Genomic DNA, 25,786 nt, shown 5'->3' with positions numbered 1-25,786 from the left:
CGTCCTCGCATCGTACCTGCCCATCGCGTCGCCTTCAGCCAACTACGACACCACATCCTTCACTACCAACATTTTACACACCGAATCAATATCATACGAATGAATTAGACGCCATTATAACTACTGCAAACACCAATCCGTCAAATCCAGCTCTACCGCCTCATCGTTTACCACCGTTGCATCGATTGCCCCATCTATCAATGGGCCATCTTGTGCCTCCCACAACATGCGCGCAACTCCACGTTGGAAAATACGTGCACGATATTGACCGTGGAAGCCACCATCGATCTCTTTAACGAGCAATCCCGTCACAAGATCGAGTACGCCTTTGCGAAAATCGGTCACGTATATGATCATCAACGGACGCGAACTACTGCGGCAAATTGGGAGATCGTCAGAGGTTCTAACGTACATCCATCTGCCCATGGTTGGTTTGAGAAGAGACCTCGCAGGTATCTCACTCTGATCGCTCGAACACACCAAGACACCTATTGCGCAAAACAACAGGCTTACCCCATGTTTTCAACACCTTTGGATCACGTGTCGTCATGAAGTCTTCCTTGAACTTCTCATACGGCGGTAACCAAAGCTTGTTGTGCTGCGTCGGAAAGATAGACCAGGCGATCATGTTTTGATCCTCCTCTTCAGTCAGATCGAGAAGGACGTATATGCTAGACATGCTGCCGATGCGTTCATCAATCTGCCGATTAATGAGCAGACGGCTACGGATGCAGGTGTCATTACTATTCGACCCCTCCGAAAACCAGCCTTGTATCATCGCGACAGACGAAACCAGTGTGACTGTAATGATGAGAAGTTGGATAGCAAGGCATGTCATACCCAGGGTGACAGCGTGGACACCAAAGGCCAGCCAGCAGAAAGCACGGCTAACCAGGTGGAGGTTCTCGGACCTTGGTCGAGCCTCGATGGGCAGAACTTCTTGCGCGATGCCCGTCATGGTAACAACAGTCAGGCGCTTGCCGTTCGGTGAGGTGATGAAGAGCTTGACTTCCGTCTTTTTCGTCTCTTGATCGTCTAACTTCTTGATAGCCTCGTCGATGCTGTCGCGGAAGTCGTAAAGGATGCAAGCCCGGATTACCACCAGAGCGACGAGACTGAAAGAAGCAGCGAGACCATACCAGTCTTCTATGAGCATCGGCCAGATGATCAAGAAAGCGTTCACTACAACAGCTAACCCAGTTCCAAGCCACTGCTCAGTCTGGGATCCAGGGACATGATGTACAGCTTGGATCCTATGCCGCGAAGAGTTGTACGACAACTTCTGACACGACAGCCAGCGTGTGAACCAAGCGCTTAGATCAGTTGCCTTGAAGGCTTCTGTGACGTTGTATAACTCAAAGCCCGGAACCGGCTCCATGACTGAGTTATCTGCGAAGATGTGACCGGCGAGGAAAGGAAGATATTCTAAGGGGGAGTAGACGAGACGGTCAGTAGACTTGCGGATCGCATCGGCGCCCAGAAGCATTACCATACCGAGCGCGTCAATCTTGAAGGGACTCCAATTCTTGATATTAATCGGTGATGCCATGATGATACGAAAGATGAGGGATGAGGGATGAAAGGGCGGCGGCAAAAGCAAAGGCGGTGTACGCAGTACTGCAGTGATGAGTGTACAATTCAAGCGCTAGAGGGGTTTCTACGTATAATACATCCATTGTGGTTTGCTCTAAGGGGTTGAGTAAATACCAGTGTGGTGGGAATAAAGACTGGGAACTGCGGTGAGTTCTAGAAGCTTCATGGAAGAAGTGTTAGAGAAGGGTGGTTTTGAGCTATGAGCAAGCAGGGATGTGCAAAGCAAATGCATGCGTCACGAGTGAGAGTTCACCACGATCTCGTGGCCGTACAAGCACAGCCCGACACATTCACCGAAAAGGGCGGAATCGATTAGCTTTTTCATGTACATGTCCTATCGCAACTATCTTGACCACAATACCTTCACGCGATGCCTACGTTCTCTACATGTGTCTCATTCTTCTTCAGCATCCAATCGTCAAATCAGTTGTTTGAAGGGTAACGGTAGTCGAAAACCGGGAAAAATTCCTCCTTGATCTGTCGCGGAGAAACGAAGCGAAACATAGGATTAGAAGAGCCTGCCTTATCGTTGGTTCCACTGGCGCGACTTCCACCGAAGCTCTGCTGGCCGATGAGCGCGGCAGTGGTCTTGCAGTCTGATGGCTCGTCAGCGATTGCGTCGAGCGCCGTTTCGCGTCAAACTTACTGATGTAGAAGTTGCCAGCAGAGTAACGAAGCGCATCTTCCGCCTCACGTATAGCGGTACGGGAGTTGGCGAAAACAGCACCTGTGAGCGCAAAATTACCACCAGCCTGATCGACATTCTCTAGAATCTGGCTCCACTCCGCATCAGGGTAGACGTATATGGCGAGTACAGGACCGAAGATCTCATAGTTGAAGAGCTTGTGGTCTGGCGAGTCTGCAAGGTAGACGGTTGGCTTGATGTAGAAGCCTTCAGAGTCATCATAGTTACCGCCAACTAGGAGTTTGAGCGAAGAATCCTGATTACTTTCGTCGATGACAGCCTTGATCTTTTCGAATGAGCGACGGTGAATGACTGGGCCCATAAAAGCGGCGAGATCTTCGTGTGGATTACCCTGAGTAATACCCTTCGCATCCTCGACTAACGTATCGATGAACTCCTTGGATCGAGACTCTGGGAGATACAGGCGAGACGTCGCCGAACACTTTTGACCCTGGTACTCAAATGAAGCGCGAACGACGTGCTTCACCGCAGATTGGACATCCGCCGTTGAATGAAGGAGGGTGAAGTTCTTGCCACTAGTCTCTCCTACCATTCGTGGAAATTCACGATAGGTATTGTTTCCGATACCCTGGCCGATACGAGCACAGAGAGACCTGAAGACGTCTGAAGAACCTACGAAATTGAGCCCAGCAAAGTCTCGGTGATTCAGCACGACATCGTTGATCTCTTCAGGCTCGCCAGGCATAAACTGAATGACGTCAGGTGGCAGACCAGCTTCAAGCAGGATCTTGTACACGATGGTACTTGCGTAGATGTTTGAAGGAGACGGCTTCCAGAGTACCACATTACCCATGATGGCAGGGCCCGAGATCAGGTTACCACCGATAGCAGTAAAGTTGAACGGCGAAACAGCGTAGACGAACCCCTCCACCGGGCGGTAGTCCATACGGGACCACATTCCATCTGTACCTCGCTCAGGCTGTTTCCCCAGGATCTCCGCCGCGTAGTTACAGTTCAGCCGGAAGAAGTCCGCCAGCTCAGCAGCAGCGTCTACTTCGCCTTGCCAGATGTTCTTCCCTTGGCCAAGCATGGTTGCCGCAATGAGCTCATACCGGTACTTGGTCGCGACTAGCTCGGCGGCCTTGAGGAAGATTGCTGCTCGATCGACGAAAGCTGTATTTTCCCATGACTTCTTAGCTTTGAGGGCCGACTCGATGGCTATTGAGACCTGCTCTTTGGTTGCGAGTGGGTAATTAGTGAAGGTAGTTTGGTGGTCCGCCGGTAATGGCTGATCCCAAGATCTAGAAACTTGTTGTGATTTGCCATTGAAGTGAATCTCGCTTTGAAGGGGAATTTGTGACTTCATGCGCTTTAGAGTCACCTCCAGCTGAGTGCGCTCCGGAGAGCCTCTCTCGTAAGTTGGATTTGGCTCATTGCGTGCGTCAGGTAGCCGAAATGGTACGGTGGCTTTTGTACGTAGCTGGCACTGGAGGCGGCATCTCGATATACTTGTGAGAGGTCGCTTTGTATTTTCAGAGAGTCGTGTGAGGCTTCGAACGGTCAACATGGTGGGGTAGAGAGGGGTATGAGTGAGCACTCTGTCGCGGACCTATCTTCTATAGTCGCCTCTCCACGATAGTTCGCAACGGCAATGCATTCCGACGACACATACTATGCCTAGCGATATCGCTGTGACCCTCTTGCCCGCGAATACCCGTTTGCGACAAACAGTACCGCAACTTTCGGTCGGCTGATAAGCTTACCATGCCATACCTGCCTTCGCATCGCTGCGCAAGTTGATCGGGAGGCCTCCCGACATATGGTCGCGTAAATGGCATTACGGTCAGGGCACCAGACAGGAAAAGACGTTCAGACCCAGATTAACTTCGCCTCTCCATTCTCGACCACAAATTCTTTCCCAACGAGGCTAAGAGTTCCAATGGATCAATCTGTAAAGCGGTGGTTGGAACGCCCGATGAGGAACGCTCATGTGTGAGGGACGGAAGCGCACCCGACGCACGGCTCAGTGTGCGATGCGCTAACCCAGCCGCTTAGATTGATCATCTAGGGGAACGCGTAGGGCATCGTTACGTCGACGCGTCACTTCAAAGTCGCGGGCATATTATAGACTACGTTGCGATCTCGGAAGGTATGCGTGAGAAAGCTCACCTGATAGACGGATGGTCTTTGATGGGGATCAGAGGTGCCCACGCACTCACACGAAGGCAGGTGCCAAGCGATTACATCATCTCCCTATCAGTCCCCGCATTAGTGCCCGGGTGGTATCTAGCCGGAATCGGCCGTTGATGTCTCTGGCTCACGACTGCAGAGCTTCTGCATGCGAGCTTTTACGCGTTACTTTCGCGTCGTTACCGACGACTCAGTAAATTTGCCAGGTGTCCTTCCGATTCGTGAAGAGCCTCGGCAAGCACGATGCCATCCTCGAACGACCATCAAAGAGTGACTAAACGATCATCAAACGCGTACGCAGCTTGCATGGTGCCGATGTGGTGCACTATTGACAACTACGGGCAGTTGCTCGCGATGCAGGAGGCAGAAGATCAAATGCTCGGGACAGCAGCCGTGCTCCAATTGTGGCAGACGAAGCCTTACTTGCATCTTCGATGATAGAGAGAATAAGATCCTAGTGACTCAAGGGTAGCTTCTAAGCACTACTATCTGAATGAGCAAACACTAATGCTGCTCAGATATCTCTCCGATCTCCAGGCTAAGATAGCCCGGTTGGAGCAGAATCCAACATACGAGCCGGGTGCATCACAAGCAAGGACGACGGCTAACAATAGGACGGCTCAGGCCAGAGATGGAAGCTCACCAGCAGCGGATGACAATCGACCATTGATGAACCCATCGAGCTTTGAGAGGACAAGGGAAAATTCACCCATGCCTAGACCCGACCCAGATGAAGCAAATCTGATGAACCCGCTTATTGAGTCCTCTAAGTTCATGTCTTCATCCTCTGGGCGGCCATGTAAGCTTTTGGCATACGCTTAATGAATCACAGCTAAGAGCTTTCGTAGTTTATTTAGGCACGTCTTCGAACTGGTCATTCCACGGACAAATCCTCAATTTGGTGCACGAGCACATCCGAAAATCACCGCTACCTAGCGCCGAATTGCTATTCGATGGCTCGGCATACGAACATCTCTGGGATGGCACACGTAGCCTTCCAGACTCCAACTGCCCGATCATACCTAGTATCGACTACGCCATCTTTCTGTTCAATGCTGTGAAGTTTCACTGCGCTCAGCTTATCCATCTCTTTGACGAAGACGAGTTTATGGCAAACTTGCTTGCCTTCTACTCGAACAATGAGAGAGATATGTGGAAAGAGAGCTTGTGGTACATACACTTTCTTCTCATCCTAGCTTTTGGAAAGACCTTCATCCAAGGGAAGAGTCAGACGCCGCGACCGCCAGGCGCCGACTTCTTTACCCACGCTGTTCAACTTTTGCCTGATACCAGTCGTCTTTGCCGCGAACCCTTGATGGCAGTCGAAATACTTTGCTGCATAGCGCTGTTTCTGCAAGCATTGGACTCAAGAAATGCAGCACATGTAACAGTACGGCGTCAATTAGATCTTGTTGATACTGACTGACATTGCTAGATTGGTCAAGCCATGCGCATATCAATGATTGAAGGAATGCATACCGATATGCCGGTGGAAAATCTAGGCCAGCCTCTTGTTCAGCGATGCCGTAAGATCTGGTGGACGGTATATATCCTCGACCGCCAAATGACATCTTTGATGGGACTACCTCAATCGATTCGAGATGAGGATATAACTTGTCAGCTTCCAGATTTTGGGGGCTCAGCTCAAAGAGTAACAGCCCTCGACATGCAGATCAAGCTTGCACGTATCTATGCGGAAATAGCTAGGAGTGTGTGGGTCGACATCTATCTCATATACGCGATTGCTGACCAAACACCTAGCTGTTTATGGTTCTAAAGGTCGGCTACGCAAGAAGTTTGTCTTAAGCATCAAGGCCGTTCTAGACGATCTTACGTCCTTAGCGGAAGAACTCCGACGTTCATTCCCACTGCATGCGGACGAGCGCTTTGGCGGAATCTCGAGGACACCGGCTTATCTACATCTACTCTACTATCAAGTAGGATCCACATCTCTTGCGATACCGAAAAACTCTGACAAACTACTAGACAATCGTTGTTGTGACTAGACCGTTGCTCTTCTGTTGTATGAAGAAGGTCTTTGAGTCACCAAGAGAGGTGCAACCGCTGATCTCATCACGCAAGATACGCCATTTACTATGCATGTCACTTGAATCTTCTCAGAAGATCATCGATATCCTAGAGATTCTACACGATCAAGGATTACTAGGTATAGAGCTCAGCCACTCCGCCATGCCGTGGGCTGACCATGACACAGAGACCTTCCTCCCGTGGGATCTTGATGCACTCTTCGTATCAACTGTGGTCCTTATTTTGACTCGTTTCATCGATCATAGTCTAATGGACGGCCAAAAGCCATATCTGGGCAAAGCTTACAGCTTCTTTAAGACCATTGCGTCTAGCGGCAATCGCATCGCGAGGTTTCGCTACGTGGAGCTACGCAAACTTGATGAGATGTTGGCGGAGTACTCCGAGAACAGGGAGCGACCATTGACGTCACCTAACACTATTGGCGTGGAAACAAACATGCAACGTTCACTTTCATTCCCCCCGGGCTATCAATCTGTAGCCGGATTGCCGAATTTGCAAGATACGGTGCCACCATCTTATACAGGAATCAGTGACGAGGGGAGTGGATTTGGTGATGACTTGACTGCCGAGCAAATATTGGCTGTAGCGGAGTCTATGGACATGGAAGGAACGAACTGGCTCTCTTTCGCAACGTTGGACGACTACCAGATCATTGATCCGGGCATTCGATGACCAATACCAGCACACTACGGGCCACGCGCAATGATCAAGATGAGCTTCACGGATGGCGGACATAAGCCGAAACCTCTACATCTTCGGCTTCACCGCTTCCTGTTCTTGCACATCGCGAATCTCTCTAACAGTTCCTATCCGCCAGCTCACATCATGGTCAAAGATCTCTCCCTTGGCTTTCTGCTTTGGCACTCTCCAACGCCACCTCGGAATACTCTGCTTTCCGTCGGGTGCGTTCAGCAGGTTATCCACCCACCTTCCGACGATCGGGAACATCTTGAAACCATGACCGGAGTCACCCGTCAGTATCATGACAGAAGAGGAAGTGTTCGGCACGTAGTCGACAATGAAGTCCGAGTCTGCTGTGTCTGCAAACCAGCATATGAACTTCTCGACCAGAGGTCGATCGGCGAGGCAGGGCAGTGTTTGGCGGAGAAGTTCGCGCATCCGTTCTTCGTCTTCTTTCGGCACGAAGCGCATAAGCTCTTGCGGTGCTTCAGAAATCCCGGTGCCTGGGTTAGTGTTGATATAACCACCTCCCATCGGGCAAATCTTGAGGAGATTTGTCTTTGGGTCTGGTTCGAAGAAGAAACCGAGGTCGCGGGCGTATGTAACTGGGATGCCGCGAAGTGCTGCCGTCTCATCGTCGGTAAGGCGGACGTGTGCAACTGACCACGATTTCGCGGACACTTCGGCACCGATCTCAGGAACAATCTTGTGGGCTGCGGCACCAACAGTGACAATGACCAATTTGGCAGCATGAAACTGCCCAGCCTTTGTTCGAACACCGACGCTCTTTCTGCTCTTGCCTGACCCCTCATATACGATCTTCTCGACCGCACCGACCTTCTCACCCAGAAAGAATTTAACGCCATTCTCCCTAGCCTCGCGATGAATCCCTCTCAGCGCGTTGGCTGAGTGCACATAGCCGTCGTATTTACACACGTATCCCTTCCAGCCAGACATGTCCCCTGTGAACTGCCAAGCTCCAGCTATATCACGTACGTCTTGAGGGCCCGAGATGGGATGAAGGAACGGCTTCATTTCCGGGTGCTTCTCAGCAGCCGCTTGAAACCGGTGAAGCGTATCCACTGCTTTTTGTGATGCAGCACCGGAAACAACATTGAGGTAGCCGACGCGGTGGAAGTAAGGCGCGTAGAGTGGCGTTTGCCAGGCGTGGGTGGCTTCCTTTTGATCAGTCAGTTGTTGTTCGAACGATCAATCCCTATTGGCATTGCGCAGGCTGCAGACAGCTACCTACCACAGCCAAATCTGTATAGAATTCGTCTTCGTACTCTGCCCGCATGATTTTGTTCAGATCGTTTCCAGCCGACCATCGCGATGGAATGTCTTCATCTTTCTCGAAGACCGTTACGTTCTTGTAGCCTTTTCTAGAGAGCTCAAGAGCGGTGGAGAGACCGAACGCTCCTCCTCCGATGATAGCTATCGCATCACTTTTAGAAAGTGTCATGGTGATAGAGCCACAAGAGAAGTGATGTGTGAGTGCAAGGACAAACAACTTGAGGCGTTACAGTATGTCATGAGACCTTCGAAGTAGAGGTGCAGTCGTGCGACATGAGTGCCCAGTCGACACACGACACGAAGCTGTTGACTAAAGTCTGATCATACTTTCGATACGGAACCATTCCCGTTGTCACATAGATTGTCGAAACCCGCAGATGTTGCGAGCGTTATCGTCCTGTTGTGATGCCCCCTTTGACTTGCCCAATGAACGCTAGTGTTATCGATAAGATCGTCTCCACAAAATGTCTGACGCTGTTTGGTCCGTTCTTTCTCTCCTCCTGCAAGATCGGATGGCCTCCCGACACTTCGAAAGCGAGACTGGTATCCAACCGTGTCTTATGCCCTCTTCCGGCATCGATAATAAATCGAATTGCTGGCATTACCGACGACCGAGCACAGCCGTGATGTCTGTGACCGAAGTCGCTCGTTCAGCGATAAGTCCCACCTTGACAGCCTGCGGCAAGCCCTTCATCTTCGTGCATTAGGTATCATCCTCTGACGGCATGCCAGAAATGTAGCCAAAAGAGCAATTTTTAGACAGTCTTGTTCTGCTATATACGTCTGAGACACGATTCTTAAACTCATCGCGACAGCCACGGCTGTTCTTCGCAACGAAGCTGTGTCCTACATATCGACGCTTTATGCACCCCATATACGACCAACGATAAGCTAGACAAGATAGTTGCCACATGAACGGAGAGAATGATCGGGTGCTTGCCATCCTCATCTCTCTTCTGTCAAGACGCTTCGCCAACGCACTTCTCCAACTAGGAGGAAGACGTGCACTTTGTCCAGACATGTTTTCAGAACGCTGCAACGAGATCATGTATCGAGACAAGACATACCTCCTTGCGCGATACGAGCGGATTGTACGAGTGTCCACAAACGTAATACTTAAAAGGTAGCTTCGCCCTTATATTACGCCGACATCGTCATGCATAACCCGATCCAAGCCGCGTCGACAATCAACCCCGCTTTGGCCTACTTCCAGAAGGATGTCGCGTTCGGTCATTGTTACTATTGGTCTCGTTCTGCTTATCACTTCGCCTTTTGCATTATACTATTGGTAGTGCCGACCACATCCGGACTTTCCACGCGATTCGGTTGCACGTCCGAGCTATGGACCTGGACGCGACAGTCACGAGCATGGCAATGCCCCACGTTCGAGACGTGGAGCGGGGTCGTGCATCAGATGGTAGAGATACGGTTTGAGATAAGGAAGGTCATGAAGAGGTAAGGTTGAAGGAGCACTCTACGCATCAGCTTCAATTGTCTATCTTGAAACACTCTTGCATCTTTGCCTGGCTTCCTTAGTCTCGCCACCTCACATTGAATTAATAATGCTTCATCAACGGCTTACTAGATTAACACTGCGATGTGTAGCCAGCAGGAAATGCCTCATTAATGGCTTCAATACGTTCGAGACACGTCTCAGCTCTACAACTGCATTTCCACGGATGAAGGCTACGGCTACACAAATACCAAAACCATCACTCGCACAATACCCGCTATCAGCAATGCCGACGCACATGTTGCTCCGTTCGCTCTTCGTTGCCACAATATCATCTAACAAGTTCCTTCTGATACCATCACTCAACCTGCTCTCCTTCTTCTCGAAACCGAATCGAAGCCTCTTGTTCAATGTAGATCGAAACCCCGCATTGAAAGCAATCTTAAAGAGAACGCTATACAATCAATTCTGCGCAGGAGAAACCCAACAAGAGACACGAGCTTGTGTAAAGCAACTGAAGGATCTGGGGTTCAAAGGGGTGATCTTGACGTATGCAAAAGAAATGGTGTTCGATCACAAGACCAAGTCTGCAAACCATCATACCTCGGACAACTTCGTCAATGAGAAGGTTGCTGTGGCGTATGATACAGACATCGAAGCCTGGAGGATAGGCACACTAGGAACGCTTGATCTCATATCCGAGGGAGACATCTTAGCTCTGAAGTAGGTGTGATTACGACGACTTACTAGATGCATTGCTGACATCTTATAGAACGACAGGCGGTGGTCCAGCCGTCTCATCAGCGTTCAGCAAAGGCGAACTTCCACCCCAGCAAATGCTTGACGCCCTGGATGAGATAGCGACCGAATGTAAAGCACGCAATGTCCAGATCATCATCGACGCTGAGTCTCAACACTGGCAAGCAGGCATCGCTCGCACGACACTCGAACTAATGCGCAAGTTCAACCGCAATGGTAAAGCTGTCATCTACAATACATACCAAGCCTACCTCAAAGATACCCCCAAAGTCCTCGCACATCATATGGCTGAAGCGGAAAGAGATGGGTTTACTCTTGGTCTCAAGCTCGTGCGTGGTGCATACATCCTCTCCGACAACCGCTCCTTGATCCATGACACCAAAGAAGACACAGATAACGCCTACAATACGATAGCACAGGGTGCGCTTCGTCAGCAAATAGGCAGTTTCGGGGTATCCGGATCATCTACCCGTCGTTTCCCTTCTGTGAACCTCTTCCTCGCATCCCACAATCGCGAAAGCGTACTCTCGGCTCATAGACTCCACCGTCAACGTTCGGAAGCTGGTCTTCCTACTGTTCCTGTCGCTTACGGACAACTTCACGGCATGTCAGACGAAGTCAGCTTCTCCTTGTTGGCGGAAAAAGGCGAAGGCGGTAAGGCGCCTGAAGTGTTGAAGTGTACTACCTGGGGTAGCATGGGCGAGTGTGTGGGCTATTTGCTTAGGAGGGCAGTAGAGAATCGCGACGCCGTATTGAGGACTAAGGATGAATTTACCGCGTTGAAGAAGGAAGTTAGGAGGAGGTTCTTTTGGGCGTGATGGAGGGTCGCGAGGCTACGCTTAGGAAGTGAAGGTGATCAAGTTGCATGAGGGTAGCGGGGCTTGTACGATGCATGCTCCTAGGATGCGCATTAAGTATCGTTCATGTTTTAAATGTCGTAGTCATAGCCTAAGAAAACAACTTCTTCGTTGCACATACATGGCTACTTTCGGCGTCTAGGCGTTATCTGTGTCAAGAGCGCGTTCGGATGCAGAGGAGATGCAAGCGCAGATGTGGGTCTACGGCCGTAGTCGCTTTCCCCGCTGACAATGGCGCGAAGAAAAGTGGGGACCGGCTTTCTTCCCGAGACCATCATACGTAGTCATCAGATCCAATGTGTAGAGCGGAGATAATATCAGTCAAGTACGCTGAAGAATTTGAAACTCTTTTGAAAAGGTCAAGATAATCAGATTAAGAGTTGTGGAACAGAGTCACGACGAGAGACGCGCTTCCCGAGTTGCAGGCATCAACACTCTCGCCAGCAACCATGTCAGACAAAACACTATGCATGCTGGGATGTGGTAAGTGTCTCCCGTGAAGAATACGAACAAGACCTCTAAACCAGCATCGAACAGGCAATCTCGGCACCTCCATCCTCCAAAGCCTCGTAAACGCCCCTCCAGACTCTCTACGCGGCATCACCCAATTCATCGCCTGCGTGTCAAGCGAAGCCTCCGAAAGACGCCTCAAATTCGTCTTCTCACGGTACGAAAACGTGTGCATCACTCGAAACGACAACGTGTCCGCCATCAAAAACTCGCACGCGATCATCTTGGGCGTCGACCCCTCACAAGTAGAAGCCACACTGAGCGACATCGTGGTTATAGAGGCATTACGTGGAAAACTCCTCATTAGCATAGTAGCAGGCTGGACGCGTGATGCTATTGAAAAGCTCATTGACGCGGAGTGGGCGGTTTGGGAGGGTATAAGGGATCAAGATACAAGAGGAGCGTGGGTTCTACGAACACTACCGAATGTGGCGGCGCTCGTCTCACAGTCTTCGACTGCTATCGAAAACCATCCTTCACCTTCATTTCCACCGCACTTCAAAGACCTAGCAACAGCCATCTTCACACAAATCGGTAAACCTTTATCCATTCCACCTGCCCTCATGCCCGCCACAACAGCAGTATCAGGCTCCACACCCGCATTCTGGGCCATCATTGTCGACAGCCTCGTCGATGCTGCAGTGGCCGTAGGACTTCCCCGTAAATTGGCTCAGGAGCAGATCTACCAAAGTATGAGGGGCAGTGCGGAGATGCTTCAGAGCGGTATACAGCCGGGCGAGTTGAGGGATATGGGGACGAGTCCAGAGGGGTGTACGATTGCGGGGATTATGGTGCTGGAAGAAGGTGGGGTGAGGGGTGTGTTGGGGAAGGCGTTGAGGGAGAGCGTTACGGTTGCTAGGGCTATGGGGAGGATTGGGGAGAAAGGTGGGGAGGAGGTGCATGTTAACGATACTCGGAAGATTTGATGGTGGGCTTGCGGTCTCAGGTTGAGGTTTACAAGGTATCAAGACCTACAGTACCGTCAGCATAGACACCCAAAACATGAGAGCTGTTGGAATAGAAAGCAAACTCCGCCAACACATCATCACGTACACAAGCAACGAGAAAAGTCTTAGAATCATCAACATCTGCTTACTACTCACTACCTACTCACTGGATATAAACCATACCACAGCACGTCAACCGTCGCCGTAGCGTAAACGTACATCCATCCCGACTAAAGGGGCGCATGTGCGTGCGAACACAAACTACGCCTGATCCCCTTGAACCCATGCTAATGCACCTGCCTGTGATCAAGGTATTTCCCCCACCTTTCGCTCAAACCGAGCTGTCCGTGAAAAGATATAAACGCCAAGTTGGTAGTAAGGTTGAAAACGCCAAAAGTAACCCAAATAGGTATACCGGAGCTAAGTAGCAAATGAGATCTGTTGTGACGCCCAAAGGAGAATACACACGTGGATGGTTCGGAGGTGGTGAAGGAAAATATACACGGTAATGTAGAGTGTGACTGTGTGTGTGAAATACGAACAGTGAGTAGTTGCGTTGATACTTCCTTCTCTTTCTTTGTTCTTTAGCCTTCTTTGGGCTTTCAATACTGTGATGACGATGTTGTCATGTTTAGAGGATGCCAGCCCACATGCCTGGGCCTTGTGGGCGGTAGGCTTGCGCGACCTCAGTGCTGCAGCACGACCTCTTCTTGCCAAAGTCCTTCTGGATAGGAAGACGCGAGCAATAAGGAACAGTGTTCTTAGGGGACTGCAGCCCCTTTGGTTCACTGCGCGATGAGAGGGCGAATGAGTGCGACACTGATCTATCAGGGAGCACAGGCTTCTGACCGCGAAGGTCGAATGCGGAGCGAGTGCTGTGAAGCAAATGGCGCACATTCTGCTGGAGATCGACCGAAGACCTTCCACGCTTGCGGCTTGCGGGGGTGATGCACGCAGGGCTGTCGACCTTGCCTGGCGACGAATCCGAGTCATCAATATGGAAGCTGTCCAGATCGGGTGAGGACATGGGCTCACTTGGAGCATACTCGTACTGCTCCTTGCACTTCGACAAAACCGGGTACGGGAGCTTCGCGCTGCGGCAGGTCGCCAACCGAGCCAAGCTGGCCTGGCTTTGGTTTGGCGCCCAGCCGGCAGACGAGACCGACGAGATTGATGAAGCACGAGAAGTGCGCGAGTTGTCCGAGATCATTGACTCTGGAGAGGACGATAGAGACGAGTTGGAAGGAGCCAGGGAAGGTCGTCGGCTTGGGAAGTGGTAAGCTTCCAGTCCGTTCCTGATGCTTGGGTTGAACTGGTCTACACAAGTGCGTGCCAGTGAGGAGCACTGTGCCTGTTGCATTGCCGTGCACATCGATGGGCGGCGCGATCCGAAAGCCATGGCACTCGCTGCAGGAGTGTTGCTGGTGATGGATTGCGGCGTCAAGGACGGGGTTGGTAGGGGACCCAAGCGAGCCAGGGATGGCAGTGACGGAGTGTGGGGAAGATCAGGCTTCGGCTCCAGGAAGCGAGGCACCTGATAGCGGGATGGAGTTGGTGTGCTCTCTTGCGATCCGTAGCCATCCATTGATGGGCAGCGGTAGGGCGACGCATTCAACTGCGGCCTCAGAGGAGGACGCACGGGAGCGTTTGCTGACTTCTTGGGAGCCAACTGGACGATATCCAACTCAGGTGTCAAAATAGGAATGACATCTTTCCAAGTGTTGGGGATGCTAGCGCCAGGTGATGGCGGAGGAAGGGTAGGCGTGTGTCGCAGGACGACTTCTTGCCACTTCTCCCATACCGAGTCAACAATGTGCAGTTTCCAGTTCACAGCTTCGAGGAAAGCCATCTCGTTGGTGTTGATCTCGCAAACCTTAAGACCGGAGATCTTGCTCCATGCGCGAGCCGAGTAGTTGCGGTCCTGAAGGTACTTTGAAGCGAGGATAAGCGCAGCAAGGAACATGCGACGACCACATTGCAGCGCACGAAGAGATGCATCTTCAGGCTGCGACATTGTAAAGTCGTGCTTGGGCAGGTGAGGCTTAATCAGGATCAAGTAGTACAGGGCAACTTGGAGAGTAGAGTAGCTGGTGCGGGAGCGACGGAGGGTCTCCTGGATGAACATACGGAGAGGGAGCACTCCGCGCCCAGAAGCATTCTCACAACGGCTCTTGGGCTCTGAAAGTTGCCAGATAACCTCGACCATCTGAGTAGCGGAATCTTAAGGAGGAATAATCAGCGGGGGAACCATGGTCCAGGGATAAAGCGTGTACTAACCGACGAGGCAATCGACGAAGTTGACCTTTCGGTCGGATTGCCGTACCAATTGAGGTGGGGGCTTCTGGTTGACAGTGGTCGACGATCGGCGAGGATTCTGTCGCTGCTCCAGAGGTGCCAATAGCTCAGTGCGCAGGGAAGGTAACCTCTCCTGTGCAGGCTCTCGGCACACCGTAGACTGGTACTGAGGATATGTGCTAACTCGGCTGATGGGCTGGAAAGCTGACAAGCTCGCAGGGTCGACAATAGTCGGCGGTGCCACTTGGTTGCGACTCCATTCTTCCGAGTCCCAGTTTGAGTGAGACGATGTGGAGCTTGCGCTAGACGCTTGTGACGCAGCGTCTGAGAATACTGATGAGGTGGAAGAGGAAGCGGAAGAAGAAAGGGGAGCGGCATAAGGGTGGGTCTCAGCCATGTAGCCGTGGCTAGGGAGAGGAATGGCAAGACTCATGGTGAAGGAGGGGTATACAGGACGGGGCCTGGTAAGGAAAGGTAGACAATAAGGAGTGAGCGGAGATGTGACTAGGCTTTGTCGTTACGTCTCGAAGTGCTGACCGTTAGGTAGACCTGGAGGGGTGGCGCAGAGCGTGATCGGGTGGTCGTGGGGTGACCGAGAACTTAACCGATAGGACAAACCGTAGAGGACAACCCTATGACCTCTGACGTATAATTCGAGACGCTGTTCTCTTGTTGGAATCTTTTCCTCGATCGCGAAATCTCGTCCGTCAAGTGGCCTGATCGTGTATGATCGTGGTGTGACGGAAGCGGTCTAACGGTCTGAAGAGCTGGGAGAGGGTAGGTTTCGAAGGCGGGACGTATACGTAGGAGGCTGGTAGGGTTTGACGAGTCGCAAGTGGAAGTAGGATTCGAGCAGTGTCAAGTGGTCGAAAAGCTGCCAGGTGCAGACTAGAGCGGGCTCCAGTCACTGTCAACTGCAGAATCACCGAAACAAGACCGTGGTGGAAGACCGTCCGCGAAGCACTCTGATGATACAGCTACTGAACAGCGGGCGCTGTCGCAAAAGCTGGATGTCTGAGGGGGTGCGGGGGTCTAGCAAGCGAAGCCTTGGGTGAAGGCTTTGGTTTCGGAAATGGTGGTGAATTCTGAGCGACGAGTGACTGAAGCAGTGTAGGCCGAATGGCACATTGTGGTAACGGGGTGCGACGTGGGAAGCGTTCGAGGATGGCGACTACCTTGACAGGATCACCAAGCTGAGCGACTTCGCGTGTTCGCGGTGGAGGGCGGGCGGGTGTTTGAGTGTTTGTTTGTTGCAAGTGTTTGTTGTATTATTATTGGGTGTTGGGGTACATAAGAGCTGTTGGTGGTGGAGTTGGGAGGTGTAGGTCTGACGTGTGAGGAAGTGGCGGTCGGGGAGTCGGTAAAGGTGGGAAGGCGCGACTAGAGGGCGTCGGATCGCGACGCAGGTACGGGAAGAGGAGGTATAAAAGGACAGGCTCTCTCGTCTCGTCTATGACTGGAAGCGCGAGATGAGTCTATGCGGTAGGCGGCAGTGTGGCGGCGACCAAGGTCGATGCGGAGACTGCTACCTGGACAAGGATGGAATGGGTTCGGTTTGGGTGGGTAGACGGGTAGGCGACAGAGAACAGACAACACTATGAGCGGTTGGCGTCCTAGATTAGGCCGCAGGGGGCGCTGTAGATGTTCGTGAAGTCCATTGCTGCTGTCTTGATGAGGGTGACGGGCTGGGCGGCGCTGGCGATACTAATAGGAACCCCGTACCTACAGCGCCCCCAGTCCAGTCATCGCACCCGGGCGCTATGGCCAGCTTGCCTCTTTGCCACACAACCCAACCTTGGAAGACTCATCGCGCTGGCTTTTTTTCATTTGCCATCAGCCCTCATGGCAGTGCGTGATTTGCAGTTGCGTTGCTTGGGCAGCGATGTCGCTTTCTTGCCCCCACCGCACTGCTTTTGCAGTGAAGCAGTTGCGGGTGCTCTACCCTCATCTCGTGAGGCGTGAGACGCTCCATCATCACGCATGGCTCCAAGGCTACAGGCATGCCAACACGGCCTGCCGCCATGCCTGGCGCAGCGGTAAATGGCCCTCTGTAACCCGCCCACTCCCTGCGCGCGCGCTGAGGCTGTTCACGCTGATTGCGACGCGACAAGCTGCTGCGACACACGGCGTCTCCTTTTCTTTCACACTAGGCGCGTTTGCTCTCGAACGCTCCGTGCCATGGTACGCTGGTAGCGCCAGAGTCCCAGACTGCCTGCTACACCCCCTCATTCTGCCTCTCAGCTGTGTTGAGATGAAGGGACCGGCCGACTGGGAGCCAAGGACGCGTCTTCCCATTGCCTGCAGCGCCATTGGACGTGGAGACGACGCCATGCCAGGAAGGGTCATTTTGCGCCTTCACCGTGCTTTTCGTGGCTATATTTGCGGCCGACCCCCTCGACGGCTGCTGCGACGCTCGTAATCTCAGCTGCTCAGCATGCGACGCCTTCATTTGCAGCCTAGCCGGTCATCGCGGCGCCGTGATGCAGCGATGCAAACACGGCAGGAAATGCCTCAGCGCAGTCGCCATGGCACACAAAGCCATCGCGATGACGCAAACGGCGCAAGCAGCAATGAACTGCTGCCAACACATCGCCGCCTTGCGCTGCGACGGCCCAGCTCCACTCCCCTCACCGCAGTGGCTGATGACGCCGGACCTCTGTCCCAAAGCGATGCCAAACGCGTGCATCTGTCTCTGGCCTCGGCTCTCTACAGCCGCGACCATTCGACCGTGTCTCGAGAGCGCGCGATGACCATGGTTCGCGCCTCCCACGCTCACAGCAGAGTTTGCAGCTGCATGTTCATCGTCGCCCCTTCCAGAAGCGCCAAGCGCCCGACGAGCTGACGACTCATCGGCGTTGCCCGCCCCCCATGAGCGCCCATCGGCTGCCGAGATGATCCGCCTTGGTCCAGGGCTGAGTCACCTCGACACACCAACGAGAGCCCTCTCACCATCTCCGCGCAGGCAGAAGAGACACTCGTCCTAGCGTGCCACGGACTAGATCCATAGCCTCACTCAACGGCGCAGATTTGCGCCATCCTGTGTGACCAACTTCCAAGTTTCTTGTACGAGTTGCGAGGCACCTGACACCGTGTCTTCACCAGTCGCGTCGAGTAGCCTGGCGCGTAGCCACAGACTAGCATGAAACCATGATCACACGTCTTATGGATAATGAGAAAAGGAGTTATGACTCACTGTTGCCTGCGGAAGTTTTCCTAAACAGAGGCCAGCCCAAGAGGGTTGGGCAGGCAACCATGGGCGGCCGGAAGGCTGTGGCGGGACCGTCATGCCACTCCGATATCGACTTCCAAATCTTCAAACACGAAGACACATATCTCTCGATAAGATGGCGGTGGCTCAATAAGGGTACGCTCAGGGTCTACAATGTCCAAGTTCGATGGATAATGACATATTGAAAACACGGGTGTATAGTACAACCGGAGTATACCTAGTGTTACCCACTGTACACGTACGAACTATCGAATCTTGCTAGCCGGCAGGAGAAGACATCGGTTCAAGGTGTACCCACAGTCGTTCTTGCCGTGCATGTAGCCCTCTGCGATAGTGTGTTCGCGCAGCCAAAGGTAATTGCGAAGAAGTTCGATATTGAAAAACGTACAGTCGCTCGCACTCTACTACATTCAAACGATGCTATGGCGTCGCCTCTTTAGTAGCCGTCTATCTTCCCACGACCTACCTGCAAGTTCTTGGTATATATCCTTCCATCCCAGAATCTTCTCCTTTGCGTCGATGGTAAACTCTTCATCCTCCTTCAGCTCTCCGGACGCCTTCCTGAGACGTCGCTTCCGCGCCCACAGTGTCACTCTTTCCAAGGCTGTCGGCTTCAGCGGCTTTCCTTCTCGCTCTCTCGTCTCTCTATACCCCCTCTTTGCTTCCCTTCGTAGACGACGTGCCTCGAATCTCCACTCGTGCTTCAACGAGCTGCAAGGTCCAACTCTACGAGGATCTCGTCCCGGCCCCACGAGAGATCGCGGCTCTTTCCAATGTTAGCAAGTACCGCTTGTGCATTCGAGAACACGATCAAGTGATCGATGTGGTCGGCCAGCGTCGCAGCAGCACGGAAAGCTTCCTGGATCGCGATGAGGCTAGCTTCAATCCAAGAAGGATGATGGCTCACTGTGATGTGCGCTTCCCATTCCCCAGATAAGGGATCGTGGTATCCGATAGCTGCCGTGCATGGGCCGTCGTCAAGGCGTTTACCTCCATTGCCATCGGCCCATACGACTAGCGTGCGAGGACAGCTAGGCTGGGTGTAGGTACTGAGCGCGAAGTCTTTGGCCGCGACGGCGTCTTGGATGTGAATCACTCCGGGGAATGAGGATTTGGTCTCCTCTTGGGCGATCAAGGGATCAGATGATGCGTGTGCCTGCATTGTTAGTGCCACTTTCACTGGGTTGGCCGCGAGTAGTGCTGTAGTATGAGGAGGTAGGCTTTGACGGATTATTTGATGCTGCTGAGGATGAACGAAGATTTGAATGTTAAAGTTCATTTCTGGGAAAGCTCGCAAGTTTGGGTAGTACCAGAATCATTACCATGGTTCAAGCATGACTACAATGCTCGACACTCGAGAACATCAACTGTATAATTCTGCCCGTTGAAAAGGTGCTCTCATATCGATATCGACTGAGTTAAGATGGGGTTAGAACGAACAGAGATGGGACATGAAGCCGAGTTCTTGTCGGAGCATGAGATTTATGAATTTCGACCTCTAATCTCAGTTCTGGGGCGGACTAAGAGCATCGAGAAGTCTACTGGTCATACAAAGTTTACCCAACCCGGCGCCGCATATCAGCAATACCTGTTCACTGCCGGGTTTCTGTATCTCGAGGTATTCCAGAGCGAAATGGACAAACAGTTGTTTATCACGAAATACCAGAAAAGATTCGAGATAGCTCCGGGCGAAGCCCTTACAAATGATCAAGTCTAGACCATCGCAACGTAGTTGCAGAAAGAAGGATATGACCTCGGCACTGGCACTGCTTCCAAGTTCGAGAGTCCAACGCTCAAGGCAAGGGATTTGAATGGCACATACCATGGCAAGATAGTCATAATACGTCTCTACTTGATCGGCCGCAAACGGGACCAGTTCGTCAACAAGAAAGCCGATGCTGATCCACCCAGGTACTCTCACCACTAATCACGCTTACCTCCTAAGATTATAACTGATCTCATGCTGAAAGCAATATACGTTTTACCCGTTTCCAAGCGATGTTGCCCAGCATGCCATTCGTTGGAGCGATACCTGACATCATATCACAAATGCAACTTTTTGTCTCCTCTACCACGACGTATGGGCAGCGACTGCTCTTCCTCCCTGCGTCTCAAGATCTGTCTGTCTTCATCTTTCAAGACAAGCTAGGATGGCCCTTAGTTACCGGTTTCAGTATTTCCTGAACGGCGAGATAGCTGTGCGTAGCTCAAACGCTAGGCAAACCGAAGACACATCACATCGCTTTTCGATAGGGCGTGGAGGTACTTCTCTGCCGCAGACAGTACCCTAAATCCCTGTGAGAATACCCGCAGTCATTGAGAAATGGGAATATCCGGCCACGAGGCGGCGTAGCGGCTACGACGGAGGCGCGGACGGCGGGTGATGGATAATCGGGTACCTTGACGTATACAACGAGCGCTATGCGGAGAATTCGTGTCCCGAGACTAAAGGCTGAAGATCATCGGCTTGTCAGGTCACTGTCGGTGTCGGTGTTAGCTGTTAGTGTAGTCGGGGCTGTCGAGGTTGACAGTATCTCGGTAAACTAACAGCCGCTATGGCGCCAGACTTAACTAGCGAGCATCGTACCAAACAGCTTTAACTTGCTCGGAAGATCATCCCGAAACGCAGCATCGTCTTCGCCGACGTGTTATTTGAGTTATTGTAAAGTGCAGGGGTGCGATCATCGTATCTGCATAGATGGGTGATGTTAGTGCGTATGGTTGAATCGGTGGTACTCCTCGAATACAGTCTTCATGATCGGGGGTGCATGGCAAAAGGGAATGTTACTTTGATCGAAAGTGGTACTTAGATATGACTGGAAAGCGAGGCTCGGTGAAGATGTTCTATTGCAACAATATGGTATATGCTAACAGAATTTGAACCTGGACTGCAAAACCACCGCTACGCTCATTAAGCAACCGCCGGTAACTCCTTATGATCCAAACAAATTCAAATGTGCCATCTCTCTCTCTCTACCTTCACACACGTACATGCACCTCAGTTGAAGCCTCCGGGCATAAAAGGACATCTGCCGCCCTCAGCCTCAGTATTAGAAGACGATGACACAGCAGGGTGATCAAGAGGCAAGCCCTGCGTGGTCGACATCTTCTCTTCGGTCGTCATCTTATCAAGACGTTCGATAGTCTCTTTGACTTCCTCTTTGCTCTGAATGAACTCGTCGGGTAGCTCCTGCTCTTCGGGCGCCTTGATGCCAGCCTGAGCTTCATCGAGGGCGTCTGCTGGTGACATGTTCTTAGGCTTTTCCTCTTTCTTCACGACGCCGTCAGGCGCGATCTGCCTGAACATATCCATAGGGTCGAACCAAGTGCGAACTGACTGTAGTTGCACCTTATCGTTGACTGTGGCTACTGTAACACCTTGGATGTCGATCGAGCCTCCGTGTGCTTTGGCCGTGACCTTCTCGCCCTTGTTGTTGAAGCCGACGTAGTCATTCTTCATTTGGCCCCAGTGGCGCCATCGGAAGCTGACTGTTGGTGGGCCGCTGTAGACTTCTAGTACCTCCCATGCGAAGGTAGGCATCATGCGCTTGAACGTCTTGTGTGACGAAGCGAAGTCGGAGTAGTCGGGCGAGTAGTACTCATTCGGTGCAATGATAGCATTGTACGTGCCGACCTTGAGCATAGCCTCTGCACCTTCTGCCTTGCCGCCATTGATGGCAAATGAGTAGTTCTCCCGATCGATGGTACGCCAGTCGTCGATGTTGGGTTTGAAGGACGCTTCGACTTCCCAGTTCTTGACGAGATTCTGTACGAGCTCAGGAAGAGACCCGGCTTCGTGTGTCATTTGCTTTGCTGTGCATGATTAGTAAACTGCACGGTGACTGACATGCAGGCTCGTTGCCGCATTTGGTAACTTACTCTCAGAGAACACCTTTCTTGTTTTTGAGTAATCAGGCGCTCTGCCGTAACGCCACTTGGCATCGTTATCTCCCAGGACAGCATCAGGGTTTGTGAGGTAGTCAGGTAGTGCGGGTGCAGCTTCCTGCGCAGGTGGCTGCTGAACGTCTGTGCTCGCCATTATGGATAGTAGGTATGTGATGGAGTAACTTGGATGGAAAGAATGTACAAAGTTGGGAAAGACTAGCACTGAGTACGCGCGACTGGGCCTGATATCAACCTGATGTGGCAAAGTGCTATGAGTTTTGAAGTGGTACGAATATGCTGTCAATACAGGGAAAGACGCTCGTGCTTTATATGTTGGGTGTAGTCTGTAAGCAGGGTAATACCCACAAGAGACGACGCCAGTCAACAATGGCTTGATGACCCTGCAGCCGTGATACACAGCCTCTATCCAGTAGTTTGCGGGCGGAAAGGGTAGAAACCTCCGCAAGGAGATGCTGAAGCGCCTGGGCGAACTTTCCCACCGTGAAGCAGACTGGAGAGGCAAAGTGATGTGGGGTACCAGCCGTCAAACTGATAGCCGGGACGAAACGGGGCAAGAACTGCCTGGGTCTAAGGGTCTAGTCCGTTAGACGAGTACGCCTAGATGCATACATGGTCAGGTTGTACCATGTCGGGATTTACGTTATATTGATCTGAAGTCAGGTTGCACAGACTGTTAGCTTTGTGAGACTGTTACATAGCGACAGAGACTTCATCTCGAGGCTTTTGCTGCATTCCTCTCTACTACACTTGCTCCTCTTTGAGGTAATAATAACCCCATTTGCCATCGCGCTGCTCCTCGCCGTTGCAGCGCTGTAGCGGCACGCTTAGCGCGATCACATAAGGGCCCAGGGTGAAACAGCGGAAGACGTGCCGAGCGGGAGATCGCTTGGGGCGTAACTCCGAGGAGGCAATATATAGCTCGCTTGTTTGGAGTTATCCAAATCCGCGTTCGAGACTCTGGTTCCGAGATGCAGTGATATTGCCAAGTAAACAAGGCGGCCAAGGTGGAGAGGTTGAAGCAATCGTGTTGTCGTGAAGGAGCGTCAAATCTAGACTTAGGAGAATGCCATGAGCGGATTTCGCAGCAGTATTCGCGCTTCATGCACTATCCGTGTACAACCAGCAAATCCCCTGACAGTTGAGTAGGCCGAACACGCGGAGATCCCGAGGTACGGCTAGTAATGCCCCGTACGGCTTGTTGCGTCTCAGGATAATTGCAAACTTTGGTACGGAGCTGATCTTCTGATTGTAGTGTCTCTTGCACAGTTGTTGATGACGGCTCCAAGACACCTGTTAAGCCTTTATGAACGTACCAGATACCGGGAATAACCACCTGTAGCACGAAATACACCGAGTTTCTCTCGTGTCAGACAAGATGGTTGAGAGCGTATCGGCAAAAGCCATCCTGGACGCCCTCGAACGCGGCGGATGAACTCAAACTGTGGCGCTTTTGTGGCGGTTATGCTGGGTGCTAAATGTTAGCTGCAGCGAGAGGTATGCCCACCAGCCGTCTCGTCAGGTCTAGCCGATCGTCGAAATCGCTCATCCACATGGCGGGAACTCCGAATCTTGGTGCGAGCTGCTCAAAATTTACGGTGATGAAGTTTGGCGCGCTGGTGAAAATGCGAAGGCGCAGGCAGTACAGGCCTTGAGGCTCATCGATAGCGCAATGACATCATCCTGACATTCACGGGCCTTGGGACTGTGCCTAGGTAGCGTTTCGCGCGTCCGCAACGCTGCCTTGTGTGTACTCTACCAACAACAACCGCGACAAAATTGAAACTCAACATGGGGCGTCGAGACCGTCTCATCAGCGCGTCTATATTACGCGCCGTTTTCAGATCGGATTCGCCTCGCAAGGATGAAAGCGCGCGCCTGGGTCTATTTGCGCGCATCTATGCCTTCTTCGCTGTCTTCAGTCTGAGTCTCGCCCGTTATCGCGCGTCTCTGTTCAAGAAACTGAGAAATGACACCTGGGACATTGAAGAGGAAGAATACATCGAGAGCTTTCGCCCCAGCAAGAGCAAACGGACCGATCTGATCGCCATTGGGGACCTGGGCTACTCAGGCTCGGTACGCGCGGAACAAGACATCTGAAGACGACTAGCTAATGCGCATCAGACATTCTTTACAACACCTAATTCCAAGTACCTGATCAAGTCCCTGCCACGGAAGTTTGAGCAATCATTCTTTCGGGATCGTCTTCTCGAGCCCTATGTCGAACACATGGAGCTGAATGAGGACTCCCTCCTTGTCCGCATAACCGACCTCCTCTACTGTCCCACAGCTACTGTCGGAGCCGCTGTAGGCACCGCACCGAGCCATCATATAATAATGGAGAACATTCTGTACGGGAAGTCGAGCTGCAGCAAGGCCCAACAGAAGCGATGGGAGACATATGACCTCAAGCCCAATGACTACTTCTACCCAGAACGCGACGTGGCTAACGGACGTCTGGCGCCTGAGAGCGTCAAGGAGCGCCTCATTGACGAATTTGAAGACAAGATTCGAGTGACTATCGATCAGAAAGAGGAGCTTGTTGCGCAGCTGTCCAGGGATTCTAAGATACTACAAGCCAATAATGCGGTTGACTACTCGCTATTCCTGGTCCGCTATCCCGCCGACCTGAACTCGGGTGACGTGCCGCCGCCCCCTGGCCGAGGATCTACATGGCGCACAGGTGTCGTATCGCGCGACGGCAAGTGGGTTTACCGGGCCATCGTGCTCGACTTCTTCTGGGCGAAAGACGCACTCCAGGCCCAGACGATGACGGGACTCGTCAAACTCTTCAACACGTTAAAGTTTGGAAAAGATCATGGGCCGATGAGTATTACGACGACAAGCGATGAATATAGACAAAGATTCCTGGGGATGGTGGAGGAAATGGTCGAGGTACCAGACAGCGCTGGCAGACCAGCAGGGGAAATACGCAGCCCTGCATCGGTAGCTGCTGATCAAGTGTAGTCGAGCGGCCCACGATGACTGAATGATCTTCATCTCATTCTCTCAGTTGTCGGTCTGGCGTTGGGTTACTCGGGAGTAGTAGGATGCATAAGATACCCGGTCCATGCGCATGCAGTTGGACGCTCAAATTCTAATCACATTCCTCCATGAAATCCGTACGAGTGCGCGTAGAAAGCCATGCTGGTGTAACCCATGTCATGATGGCGGTGAAGCACAAAAGCTCGAATGTGGCGTCATCGCACATAGCCCCAACCCTCCGAGTGGTCGATGTCACGAAGCCGACGAGCCTTGCCAACGCACAGCAATGTCACGATAGGCTGCACCCTGGTCATTCCTTGTAGATACCCTGCGTCGTAAGGAGTTGCGACCCGGTTTTTGAGCAAGGGGATTAGGAATGTGTATTCCGAGTAGTCT

At 52.1% G+C, this 25,786-nt stretch overlaps 9 protein-coding genes across 9 annotated transcripts; 3 read left to right on the top strand and 6 right to left on the bottom strand.

Annotated features, from left to right (window-relative positions):
* On the bottom strand, nucleotides 1-1,782 carry BKA58DRAFT_181568 (uncharacterized protein). The gene has a single exon (XM_046165398.1). The coding sequence runs from the start codon at nucleotides 1,547-1,549 to the stop codon at nucleotides 458-460; it is 1,092 nt and encodes a 363-aa protein (XP_046025549.1). The 5' UTR covers nucleotides 1,550-1,782; the 3' UTR covers nucleotides 1-457.
* Nucleotides 1,783-1,924: 142 nt separating this feature from the next.
* On the bottom strand, nucleotides 1,925-3,886 carry BKA58DRAFT_361718 (Aldehyde/histidinol dehydrogenase). Its single transcript, XM_046168792.1, has 2 exons — nucleotides 2,240-3,886; nucleotides 1,925-2,189 (listed from the first exon to the last, which is right to left on the bottom strand). The coding sequence occupies exons 1-2, from the start codon at nucleotides 3,804-3,806 to the stop codon at nucleotides 2,017-2,019; spliced, it is 1,740 nt and encodes a 579-aa protein (XP_046025548.1). The 5' UTR covers nucleotides 3,807-3,886; the 3' UTR covers nucleotides 1,925-2,016.
* Nucleotides 3,887-4,936: 1,050 nt separating this feature from the next.
* Nucleotides 4,937-7,150, top strand: BKA58DRAFT_440231 (Zn(II)2Cys6 transcription factor; the record flags this gene model as incomplete). The annotated part of the gene is made up of 6 exons (XM_046173732.1): nucleotides 4,937-5,228; nucleotides 5,278-5,813; nucleotides 5,865-6,138; nucleotides 6,191-6,366; nucleotides 6,416-6,596; nucleotides 6,645-7,150. 6 exons carry the CDS (start codon nucleotides 4,937-4,939, stop codon nucleotides 7,148-7,150), a joined length of 1,965 nt encoding a protein of 654 aa, XP_046025547.1.
* Nucleotides 7,151-7,187: 37 nt separating this feature from the next.
* Nucleotides 7,188-8,841, bottom strand: BKA58DRAFT_181561 (FAD dependent oxidoreductase). Its single transcript, XM_046165397.1, has 2 exons — nucleotides 8,412-8,841; nucleotides 7,188-8,338 (listed from the first exon to the last, which is right to left on the bottom strand). Exons 1-2 carry the CDS (start codon nucleotides 8,619-8,621, stop codon nucleotides 7,226-7,228), a joined length of 1,323 nt encoding a protein of 440 aa, XP_046025546.1. The 5' UTR covers nucleotides 8,622-8,841; the 3' UTR covers nucleotides 7,188-7,225.
* A 1,350-nt stretch (nucleotides 8,842-10,191) lies between these two features.
* BKA58DRAFT_458239 (FAD-linked oxidoreductase-like protein) lies at nucleotides 10,192-13,088 on the top strand (the record flags this gene model as incomplete). The annotated part of the gene is made up of 3 exons (XM_046174660.1): nucleotides 10,192-10,628; nucleotides 10,678-11,363; nucleotides 12,059-13,088. 3 exons carry the CDS (start codon nucleotides 10,192-10,194, stop codon nucleotides 12,955-12,957), a joined length of 2,022 nt encoding a protein of 673 aa, XP_046025545.1. The 3' UTR covers nucleotides 12,958-13,088.
* Nucleotides 13,089-13,324: 236 nt separating this feature from the next.
* On the bottom strand, nucleotides 13,325-16,179 carry BKA58DRAFT_181662 (uncharacterized protein). The gene is made up of 2 exons (XM_046165401.1): nucleotides 15,256-16,179; nucleotides 13,325-15,198 (listed from the first exon to the last, which is right to left on the bottom strand). The coding sequence occupies exons 1-2, from the start codon at nucleotides 15,704-15,706 to the stop codon at nucleotides 13,610-13,612; spliced, it is 2,040 nt and encodes a 679-aa protein (XP_046025544.1). The 5' UTR covers nucleotides 15,707-16,179; the 3' UTR covers nucleotides 13,325-13,609.
* Nucleotides 16,180-17,737: 1,558 nt separating this feature from the next.
* BKA58DRAFT_402191 (uncharacterized protein) lies at nucleotides 17,738-19,781 on the bottom strand (the record flags this gene model as incomplete). Its single annotated transcript, XM_046171705.1, has 4 exons — nucleotides 17,738-18,156; nucleotides 18,801-18,827; nucleotides 18,969-19,268; nucleotides 19,493-19,781. The coding sequence occupies 4 exons, from the start codon at nucleotides 19,779-19,781 to the stop codon at nucleotides 17,738-17,740; spliced, it is 1,035 nt and encodes a 344-aa protein (XP_046025543.1).
* A 1,719-nt stretch (nucleotides 19,782-21,500) lies between these two features.
* On the bottom strand, nucleotides 21,501-22,541 carry BKA58DRAFT_440225 (uncharacterized protein; the record flags this gene model as incomplete). The annotated part of the gene is made up of 2 exons (XM_046173731.1): nucleotides 21,501-22,315; nucleotides 22,382-22,541. 2 exons carry the CDS (start codon nucleotides 22,539-22,541, stop codon nucleotides 21,501-21,503), a joined length of 975 nt encoding a protein of 324 aa, XP_046025542.1.
* A 1,485-nt stretch (nucleotides 22,542-24,026) lies between these two features.
* On the top strand, nucleotides 24,027-25,507 carry BKA58DRAFT_181135 (phosphatidylinositol-4-phosphate 5-kinase-domain-containing protein). The gene is made up of 2 exons (XM_046165393.1): nucleotides 24,027-24,481; nucleotides 24,530-25,507. The coding sequence occupies exons 1-2, from the start codon at nucleotides 24,197-24,199 to the stop codon at nucleotides 25,370-25,372; spliced, it is 1,128 nt and encodes a 375-aa protein (XP_046025541.1). The 5' UTR covers nucleotides 24,027-24,196; the 3' UTR covers nucleotides 25,373-25,507.
* Nucleotides 25,508-25,786: the final 279 nt, after the last annotated feature.

Source organism: Alternaria rosae (genome assembly GCF_020736505.1).
Source record: "Alternaria rosae strain MPI-PUGE-AT-0040 chromosome Unknown BKA58scaffold_5, whole genome shotgun sequence".
Classification (NCBI taxonomy): Eukaryota; Fungi; Ascomycota; class Dothideomycetes; order Pleosporales; family Pleosporaceae; genus Alternaria; species Alternaria rosae.
The sequence above is the reverse complement of the archived record's forward strand: the minus strand, read 5'-3'. Positions and strand labels throughout refer to the sequence as shown.

What these genes read in the sequence shown, in the direction of transcription:
- BKA58DRAFT_181568 (XM_046165398.1), bottom strand. Translation starts at nt 1,549, where the DNA reads ATGGCATCACCGATTAATATCAAGAATTGGAGTCCCTTCAAGATTGAC.
- BKA58DRAFT_361718 (XM_046168792.1), bottom strand. Translation starts at nt 3,806, where the DNA reads ATGTTGACCGTTCGAAGCCTCACACGACTCTCTGAAAATACAAAGCGA. An exon ending in TGCTGGCAACTTCTACATCA is followed by an intron (nt 2,190 to 2,239) that starts GTAAGTTTGACG and finishes ACGAGCCATCAG; the next exon opens with ACTGCAAGACCACTGCCGCG.
- BKA58DRAFT_181561 (XM_046165397.1), bottom strand. Translation starts at nt 8,621, where the DNA reads ATGACACTTTCTAAAAGTGATGCGATAGCTATCATCGGAGGAGGAGCG. An exon ending in TCTATACAGATTTGGCTGTG is followed by an intron (nt 8,339 to 8,411) that starts GTAGGTAGCTGT and finishes ACTGATCAAAAG; the next exon opens with GAAGCCACCCACGCCTGGCA.
- BKA58DRAFT_181662 (XM_046165401.1), bottom strand. Translation starts at nt 15,706, where the DNA reads ATGAGTCTTGCCATTCCTCTCCCTAGCCACGGCTACATGGCTGAGACC. An exon ending in CTTCGTCGATTGCCTCGTCG is followed by an intron (nt 15,199 to 15,255) that starts GTTAGTACACGC and finishes TTCCTCCTTAAG; the next exon opens with ATTCCGCTACTCAGATGGTC.
- BKA58DRAFT_181135 (XM_046165393.1), top strand. Translation starts at nt 24,197, where the DNA reads ATGGGGCGTCGAGACCGTCTCATCAGCGCGTCTATATTACGCGCCGTT. An exon ending in ACCTGGGCTACTCAGGCTCG is followed by an intron (nt 24,482 to 24,529) that starts GTACGCGCGGAA and finishes AATGCGCATCAG; the next exon opens with ACATTCTTTACAACACCTAA.